The following is a 10708-nucleotide window of genomic DNA, read 5'->3' on the forward strand; positions in this document are numbered from 1 at the left end:
CCTCACGTGTTGTATATCAATGAAAGTGATTGGCAGGTTGGTGGCTGAAGGCTTATCTAACTAACTTTATTCACATAATAAATTCTCTTTGAAAATACCATAATACAAAACCAAAACAATTTGTATTTAGCATCGTTCCCAGGCATTTATATACATAAAAATCTTATTGAAATGCAATAATTTTTTGTTTTTTTTTAATATAGACAGACATTTGGGTAATTATGTAAATTGAGCAATTATGCAGAGATTTCAACCCAAAACTAAGTAGATCTGTTTATTGCTTGGCGGAAAGGCGAAAAGTGAATTATTATGCAAATCAGATAAATATTATGTATATAAACCCAAAACTAATAAGATCATCACATTGTCTTAGAATATTTATGTACCAAGATTCATTAAAATAAGATAGATACTTGTGACAGTTGACAATTATTATGTAAATCAGTTATTAAATATATGCATATTTTAATGTAATACTAATAAAGTAAAGTCACAGAGCATTTATGTACAAAACAAAATTATTATACACATTCGGTAATTAATATGCATGAATATTAACCACTAACCTATCATGTCTGTCTGCCCTATAAAATCTATGTAACATTGAAATGTGATGATTATTACATTAATATGCATCAAATTTACCAAAAACAAATAGGGTCTGGGCTTTGTTCCAGATCATCTTTGTCCAAGTTTCATTTAAAGCTGACCAGTTGTTGTTGGGGGTAATTATGGAACATACATACATATAAACAGAGTAGCTGCAAAGACTCCCATTGTGTGCTTCTTACACCAAAGTCAAAAACTGAATTTAAATTCAATTTAGTTTTTAAATTATTAATATGTCAATTTCATTGTATGAATTTTATTAATTTTGCAGGTGCCAGAGATATGGGATACAGTGTATCTGATACTGACCTTGAATCTGTAGCAGAAGAAATGGGTGTTGGCACTGGACTACCAGACTATCTGTCAGCAGAATTTAGAGAAGCAGCAGATAACGAAATATCTGAAGAATTCAACATTATTAATGTAAACAATGCTAAAGCAGCCTATGTATTTCTTAGAAACACTTTTAATCCTGATGTGTAATTTTGAGAGATCTGCAAATACTGTGGCTAAGAACCGTTTTGTTATAATTGTCCCAATGTTTCTATTCGTCCTCTGTTCCTGTTTTTTGCATGATCTATTTACAATACTTCAGTGACCTAAGAAAATATACGATACTAATATATTGTTGTAGCATAAGTGATATATGATCTAAACTATCATGAATAAAATGTATAGTGTGTGACATGACTTAGTGTGTTATAATTTATATATTTTTCACAGCAAACTAGCCACATTGTTCTGAAATTTGATATGTAGTGTGTATGTAAATTAGAGTTAAAAAAATTGACAATTGATCATGCAATGCCATGGTGGATTTCAACAACATGGAAATGTTCTATTTATCATACCATTTTTATATTTGGTATACAAGAACTTTAGCACAGACTGTAATGTTGTGCTTTAACTAGAAGCTTCACTATACGAGTGTCCTTTGTCGCATAACTGGTCCATTCGTCCGAGTTGAGAATTAATGTTTTTGTGTGTCATGAACAACTTGTATTAATCTGGGAATAACATCCTAAGGAGTTGTTAATTTGTCCTCATGACTTGTGCAGTTTTCTCTGACAGGACCGATGCTCTGATATTGTCCCTAGTTTCTTACTTCAACCAAGACATATTTGACCTAGTATGGAATTGGTTTTTCATCATGCATTCTTGTCACACTGCTCAGCGACATACTATGAGAAATAATGGCAGTATTTTAAGGTGTGGAGCTAGTTTCTGAGTCGTCAATGTCAACAGATGGTGGGAATTATGTTGACCTTGCCAAGTACAGTATTAAATTAAAGCAGCCAGTGTATGAGTAGCAAACATCTCAAGAAATCTTAGTTATTTCGAGCTACACGCTCACAACAACTCTCTGTTAGTGAGGTTTCCTAGACTAAATCCATTTCATGTTTTAGCTTGTTCAGGGAGTGATGTTTTTAAATATTTGCAAGGTGGGAATGCAACTTTAATGTGTATAATAAAAACCTGCAATACTATTTGAGAAATTAGTGATGTTTGTAACATATACATGTGTCATCAAACATCAGCCTTAACACCAAGAATGCAAGAAAAGTGTATACTCAATGTAACATTTAATTAACATAAAAAAATAACTTACATAACTGGACAGGCATGGGGGTAGATGAAAGTCATACAGAAATGCCTGCACACTGAAATATTGCAACTGTATTATTTTGTTTTTCTTTTAAATGGTCAGTACAATTATCATAAAATATCATGACTGGTCTATGCTGTAGTGTATTCATTGCCAAATACATGTATTATTACAACATCTGATTATGGGAAACCATCATTGTATATAACAGAAAACTATTATTACCCTAGAAACTCACTAAAATTATATGTCAATTTTTTTTTACAATGGTAAATTTCATATCAACGAGTCATTGTTAATTTTGTGATCTGACATATCAATTTGATTCTGATGAAGTCATTGAGATTAGATTGAAACCATTAATAGGAGATGGATTTGTAAAAACCAAGTCATTGAAAATGACACAGTTCTCGTTAAATTTGTGAAAGTTCTCTGTGCTTGTTATGAGTGGGTCCTTGAAACTTGAGTCTAAACAGATTGTTTATTAACATCAAATTCGAACACGTGTTGCGTGACGACCCCTCCAGTTTAAGACATAGCAAAGAAAAACATAGATCACAAGTGAAAGCATGTCATAGTTATCACATTTTTAACAAACAAGATGGCCGCATGTACATGTACATGAATCCATTTATGACATGCTAAATATGAATGAAATGATACATGGGTGACAGAGATATAGTAATATGACTAAAAATAAAAACACCCGTTATCCGGCCATCTGTGATCTTATTATGAAACAAAATGACATGTATGATGTATGTGCCAAATACAAATGAAAATGGTACATAAATCATGGAAATATAGTAGTAAGGCCGAAAAATCAGATGGCTGTCAATCGGCCATTTTGAAACAAATTGTCACGGACATTTATCCTAACATGTAAAAAATATATGCCAAATTTGAATGAAAACTGACAAAGCATGTCCAAGATAGCACATTTAAAAAAAACAAGATGCCTGCTAGTTGGCCATTGCAAATTGCAAAAGAAATTGTCATGGACATGTATCCTAACATGTATAATCTATGTACCAATTTTGAATGAAAACTGACAAAGCATGTCCGAAATACAACATTTTCAACAAACAAGACTGCTGCCAGTCGGCCATTTTGAATCAAATCGCTAAACCACTGCATGCACATATGTCCCACATAAAGTACTAGGCACCTGCAAAGAATGAACGGAATCGGTCCAAGGGATTCTGAGATACGACTCCGGACGGACGCACGGACACACAGACGCACGGACACACGGACGGGCGGAGACCGAATTATAAGTCCCCGTTTTCGGACTTCGTCCGAACGGGGACTAATAACCTACAAACTTTATATATCTGTGGTAAATAATTCCAAAGAAGTCCCACTCAAAGTTTGCAAGGATACAAGGATATTCATAAACATTTAAAATATTTACCTTGTAAGTCCATTAGTAATAGTCTCCCATTGTATTTTGCATATGCCCAATGAACAAAAGCAGCCATCTTGTCAACCATATCAAATGGAAGCAAATTGTTGATCATTCCATTATTGTTTAGATATTTGATGAATTTTCCAGGAATAAATTCTTCAAGTGTGTAATATACAATGTCATCATCAACTTTTAGCAGATAACATGGGACAACACTGTAAGGACAAGATGTACACAATAAACATGAAAAATGTGCGCTTACATACAAGCTCCACTGTCCTATAGAGCATTGCAGTAACCATGTCAAGTAATAGACAATCCCAAGATAAGATACAGGTCACCCTCAAGAAAATAGTTTGATTGTGACTGTTGAAGACATGCCCACCAACAACAACAACACATTTACATCATAATTATCCAATGGACATGCATATATACTGTAATCGAATCAGCAAAAAATGGTGGTGTAGATGTACTTCTTGCTATTCTATTATTGTTCAAGGATTTAATAAACAGTAATTGTATTTAGGAGATACTGGCATGGACACAATAACAAGTTTTAATAGATGGGTCAATGACATCCAATTCTGAACACACTTGCGGGTGACCACATGAATAGACCTGACCCAAAGATTGTCTCATTTTAAGATGTGTCAAAACAGAAACTAATCAAAGAAGCATAAGCATAAGTATTTACCAAAAACATGACGAATACTCTATAAAAGTGTCATTAAAATCCAATTAGTGGTTCTTTATATATCAGTGGAACATTCATGGAAAAAATTAACTAATTATGCAAATTTGGTAATTAATATCCACAATTATTTACCCTAAAACTAATCAGGTCTCTGCATAGTCCTAGTGGATCTGTGTAGCAAGTCTCATTGAAATATGATGATCAGTACTTGAGTTATCAGGCGAAAAGCTGAAAATTAACTAATTATGCTAATAAGGTGATTAATATGCACAAATATTTACTCCCAAACTAATCAGGTCTCTGCACAGTCCTTAAGTAACTATGTACCAAATGAAATGTGATGATTACTACTTGAGATATCAGTGGAAAATCCAAAAATTGATTAATCATTATGCAAATTAGGTAATTAATATTGCAGATTTTTACCCAAAACTAATCACATCTGCGCATTAGTTCAGAGCATCTATGTGCCAAGTTTCATCAAAATCCAATGAGTGGTTCTTTAGATATCAGTGGAACAATCATGGAACAGTTAAAAATCAGCTAATTATCATGCAAATTAGGTAATTCATATGCATGGATTTTTACCAAAACCTAATCAAATCTGCACAGTGGCCCAGAGCATCTATGCATCAAGTTTCATTAAAAATCAATGTATGGTTCTTGAGATATCAGTGGAACAGACAGACACAGACACAGACACAGACAGACAGACAGACAGACAGGCAGGCAGACAGGCAGGCAGGCAGGCAGGCAGGCAGGCAGGCAGACAGACAGACAGACAGACAGACAGACAGACAGACAGACAGACAGACAGACAGACAGACAGACAGACAGACAGACGAACTGCAAAGACTCCCTTTTTTGTGCTTTGCACACAGGAGTCAAAAATACTAGTTGAACTGAGATTAACTTGAACTAACCATGGAGTTTCGCCATATTCCGGTGGTACATTTTTCTTAAAAACTTTGCAGAGCATATTTCCAAGCATTTGAGTCTGGACTTCCTGAAAAAATAAAAATACATTAAATTAATTGGTAAATAGTTATTAAAATCTGTTAGTTATTTGTATATTAAAGATTTAGAGATAGTGGAATTTTGTTTTTATCTATTTTCATTCTTGAAGAATGATGTATCAATGTTACACTACTAAATGTAAATTACATTCGTCAAATCTCAAATATTGACTAGATTTTTTTCTCCTCATATTTTCTGGATATTAGTTGCATTGGATAAAGATTCAAGCATGATAGTGTTATTCATATTAGTATTGAGTTTCTACATGCTCCATATTATAACAATAAAAGGAAATTTTTTTTTTTTCACTGAAGAGAGGAAAGTATCAAATTTTAATAACATTACTGAAAATTCTCAAATCAACCAGCGATTGTACCATTTGTCAACATTGGCACACAGAAACAAAGACATGTACAGATATTGGAATGACTAGTGTAAATATGTAAATAGACTAAAATTAAATGATCAGTATGTATTTTGGTCTGTAAATTTATGAATAAAAAAAATAATATCTAGAAAGTGCATGCTTCAACCATTATAGAAATTTGATTAAAAATGCTAAAAACTGATTAATAATTATATTTTAAATATAATGAAACTCCATACTTATAAAAGAATGTAAACATTAAGTATGAACATGCATTTACGCCCTTACTCTTTTTGCCATTATAAATCTGACATCTTTAAAACTCTTTCCTTGTTCCTGGTAAAAGCTTTCATACACAGCTTGAATGCGATCATCGAAATGATGCTTCAGGACATAATTGCCTGATTTCAGGTAATCATTTTCTAATATATGACAGTTGTATGCCTCTCGCATACCTCCTTTACCAAGTAACTTTCCTTTGCGGAATGAAATTGTGTGTGGTATATCATCCCAGTTACATGCACCAGATGAACTGTATTTAAAACAAAGTAGCTGTCCTTTTGTGATTGGGCCTAACAACACAGAATGAAAAACAAACTCATTTTAAAAGTGGTATTTCATGTATTGGTGGTTTTATGATAATTTCCAAAATGCTTGAAGATGTAAAATTTGATGTCCACTTAATTAACCAACCAATCTTGTTTATACTTTATTGGAAGGTACACATGTCAGGCAATCTGACTGCAATTGATTAGCACAATGTGTTAAAAATCATAATCAGTAAATAAATCTGAAATGTTACCCAAGACCAACTCATTACCCATGGTTTTATTATTACATGCAACATCAAGGATGCATTTGACGTGATTGGGACTATGATGACATGACATTATGCATTAACAAATTAGAGCTACTTGAGAAATGTTAATTCAGGCAATAACTTACCAGACTCCAAAGCAGTACAAGCCATACTTTGACCAAATCTTAGTAATGTCGCCACACTAACTGAAGACATCCCTCCTTGTTCCAATCCCTTCTTGTTTTGTGCATTCAAAAAAATTGATGATTCTAGAAATAAGGAAAGCAACATTGATAAATAAAAAACAATAAATAAGTACTAAAAAACAATGATATTAAAACTGCCTTACAGATAGTAATTTATAGAAACATCAGTTGGATAAAACGGCAATGTCATCAGTAATTCAATGTGTTCCTTTTACCAAATACAGAGGTGTCACCAGGTCAAAAGTAGTAATACTTTAAGGACAAGGTATATGACAAATTTTCTACCGTATATATATTCGCTTCTAATTGACAAATATGGTGATATCCTCTTATGAAGTACCTTTGATTTCAATTTGCACTTACCAGAAGTTGACTGCCTACCACTGACCTCCACCTGCAAGAATATACAAGATTATAATTTACATAATAATTAACTGATTTTCAGGATGCTCTGGGTTGTTTCACCAGAGTATATTTAAATGCAATTTGGTACTCAGACGATTTAGAAAAATGTGCAGACAAGGTGTTTTAGTGCAAATGCATGTACATGCAAATAACCTATCTAATTTTCTTAATGATTAGGTAACTATTATTATGTCTTGGGCTGTTCCTCACTATCTTAAGAAGAGCTCATCACAACTCAATGAAATTAAATACATGCAGAGGTGTTGAAGTGAAGTGAAGTGAAGGTACTTTATGTTTTGGTGCGAACTAACATCTTAATTGTCTTTTGTTTATGGTCGACTCATAAACGCATCTATGAACACAGGTTACCTTGTTGGTAATATCCTGTACTTTGTTTGGCATATTAATTTAAATAATTAAATAAAACTTTGCTACTTTTTGTTCCAGCCTGTTTTTCCATGATCTCATCAGCTTTTAACCTGTTACGTAAGCTAATTTACTGTTATATAGCTACTTTTTAATAACCAAAAATAGGTTACACACCTTGGCCTTTGCTGACTTCACTTTTGCCACATCTGCCAAATGTTTCAGTTGACTAGAAGCTGTGAATAACAATGTATTCTATTACACTGATAAACATGCATGTATTTTGAAGCATACTCCAACAAACAAGCTAACACTGCATGTACATTTATAATTGGAATAAAGAACTCTGCACTGCCTATTATTGCATGGTAACAGGGCACGGATATTCACTGAAATATTGAGCTTGACTGTATCTCAGTATCTCATCCATTATTGTCCAAGACAATGTGTAAATAGTGAAGACTCCTATAACTGTTCTAATATATTCATCTAATATGCATAAAAAATACTCACCACTATGGCTACTTGGAATACTGCTAATACTATTGTGCATAGATAGGTCAGAAAGTAGACTTCTATAACAAAAAATACTGCATAAATATTGTATTGTATTGTAAGTTAATTTGCCATCATGAAAATAAACATATGATTGTTAAAAACAGTCATTGAAAGATGCAGCATTTGCATCATATCACAATTTGTATCTGAATTAGATTAGTCAGCCATTTCGGATTATTTATATAAATGATGGGACAAAAACAGTAAAAAAACAGACAAAAACAGTAGAACAAGTCTATACATGAAATTATTTTGGTTTTACTGTGTTTTAAAAACTAATCAGAAAGAGTTTAGCACTAATGAGAACAACCTACTTTGGTTCACTAGATAGAGCATCACTATCAGCATCACCATCTTCATTCTCAAAATCCTGTAAATTTAAAAGGATTTAGCAAATATTACATATTGCCTGGTGACTTTTTTTCCCCACCAGTAATTTTGATATCTTTGTAAGCTTTTATCAGGAAATGAGCGCATGTGTTTCAAATATATTATACACAAAAAATGTTTTAATTAACAAGGCAAATTCATTTGCACAAATAATTTAATTAGCTACTGAGTGTAATTCTGGTACAGGCCTAAAACATCAAATAGCAAAATAATCCAACAGGTAGTTATTTTGGTTAACTAAGGATTTGTTTTAATATCAGAAATACACTTACTGGACAGTAGAAGCAAAATGTTGTTTTATTCCATATATGAGAATCTTCCTTATATTCAGGACCATTTGGCCCTCCAAGCAATTTACAGTCATTTTTCCTGGAAATTGGGACTTTGAAGAAAGTCAAGCATGCTAACATTACATTTTTTATTGTCACAGGTTTGTTGAATTCCACCTATAAAAGAGACTTGCATCAGAATAACATGTATACCAGTGTAAACCTTAAACATATTCACATTAACTATAAACACATTCATATGGTGTTTGGTATTAGCATTTTATACAATAAATAAATTTGCAGGGTATCTGATGTGAATCTACATTATCTAATTTTAGTGAAAATAACTATTTTCAACTAGATTAGAATTCCCTGAAATTACAGTGCAAACAAGTTATTGTCAATGGCATAGTCCCTGTCCACAATTTAGTGACTGTGTGACACGATTAAAGATGTAGATAGACAAGGTCGGTATTGATATGTTAAAATTATTAAAAAATTAAAATTATTTCAAATAAAACAAAAATGAACAACATTTTCATAGTTCATCAAAACAAAGCATGTTTGAAAATTAAAAATATAACCCAACATATGCGATGTTCATACCAAGTTTGACTTTGTTCGCCCAGGCATGCTTGAGAAATGTTTAGCGACAAGTTCAAGTTACTATTTTCAGTGTTTTTTAGGAACAAAATTGCAGCAAGCCCAGGCAAGTATTAGAAATGATGATAAATAGATGCTCTTAATGCAATACAGATCACTGTTTTGAACCTCGCACTAAAAAAAACAAATTTATCAAAATACCAACACTTATATAAGCAGCTTGAACTATGGTGAGATTATTCTCTTCTCCTGTATTTTGAGCATCGTCAAAATACTGACTAAATCTCTAACTAATCTAACTAAGTATTATTTGTTCCATGTAAGATAGTAACTGTAACTGCTGCAATTATTTGTGAACTATTGACGTCAATAAACAACCACAAATGATATATAGAGCAATAGAATACAAATATCTTACCAACTGCTTTAAAGTGTCGCTTTTTTTGTATTTTTTTTTCTCTGGCATAAAAACAAGTTTAGTCACTGTCAGCAACTGCAATGAAAATGTAGCAAAAACACTAACAAATGCTTTGTGCATTTTTCACATTATTTTATATATCAATTTTGAAACTTTTAAGAATATGGATGTTACTAAAACAACTTAAAACACCATATTTAAAGTTTATTTGCCAAAAATATAACAAAATCTTGATATTCCAAACAGAATTTTTGTCAATACCGTAGCTTAATGGCGATTACAGGAAACATTTTCAGCAAGATCTTGAAGTAATTATATATTATGCACACAAATTGATTCATAATGTATAATCTATGACACATTTAAGTATGAGAAAAATCAAATTAAAATTATTTGCCTCATCTTGGTAACAACCAAGTGCCTATGCCAAAGACAAAGACAATAACAAAGCAATTTTAATACCTACATGTATAGCTCTCCATTTTGGGAAAGATAATACAAATTAAAGAAAGCTTAGAAAGGACTCGTGTGTGCTGAAAGTAATGAAGGCATGAAATGCAAATATTATATTTAAGCAATGATATCAGTGGTTTCCAAGTAGCTATGGTGTAAATATCAAATGGAATAATGACCATGTATGATGACCTGATATTTTGGTCATATATCTTGAAAGACAACAAAACAAAATTTTGATGTACCTAGTATTGTTCAAGCTTTTTTACTGATAGTTTGCTGATCGTCTGTAGCACTCTAGTATAATGTATGAATGGTATAAATACCGGTACAGTGAAGGATGGTGTGTGATTTGTGAGTGTTAATATATCCTTTGGTAAAAAATATTATGGTTAATTTTGTAAGAAGTTTACCTCTTATGATAGCTGTATATTATGGATGAAGGAAATAAAGTATTAGGTAGTACTCTTGTTCTGACAGTAACAAGTTTAAACTCTTTTGTGATCATGGATTATGATTAAATAGAATTTAGTGGAA

The 10708-nt window shown here is 32.2% G+C and overlaps 1 protein-coding gene and 1 long non-coding RNA gene across 2 annotated transcripts; both read right to left on the reverse strand.

Moving 5' to 3' along the window:
* Positions 1 to 3674: 3674 nt before the first annotated feature.
* On the reverse strand, positions 3675 to 8792 carry LOC146739199 (uncharacterized). Its single transcript, XM_085504096.1, has 8 exons — positions 8787 to 8792; positions 8353 to 8408; positions 7994 to 8055; positions 7658 to 7716; positions 7073 to 7103; positions 6650 to 6772; positions 5244 to 5326; positions 3675 to 3838 (listed from the first exon to the last, which is right to left on the reverse strand). Exons 1-7 carry the CDS (start codon positions 8790 to 8792, stop codon positions 5280 to 5282), a joined length of 384 nt encoding a protein of 127 aa, XP_085360222.1. The 3' UTR covers positions 3675 to 3838; positions 5244 to 5279.
* On the reverse strand, positions 8792 to 10154 carry LOC146739200 (uncharacterized). The gene is made up of 2 exons (XR_014930649.1): positions 9719 to 10154; positions 8792 to 8874 (listed from the first exon to the last, which is right to left on the reverse strand). It is a non-coding gene; the product is annotated as an uncharacterized LOC146739200 (long non-coding RNA).
* Between the last annotated feature and the right edge of the window lie 554 nt (positions 10155 to 10708).

This window comes from Saccoglossus kowalevskii, chromosome 9 (genome assembly GCF_978046115.1).
Source record: "Saccoglossus kowalevskii chromosome 9, keSacKowa6.1, whole genome shotgun sequence".
Lineage (NCBI taxonomy): Eukaryota > Metazoa > Hemichordata > Enteropneusta > Harrimaniidae > Saccoglossus > Saccoglossus kowalevskii.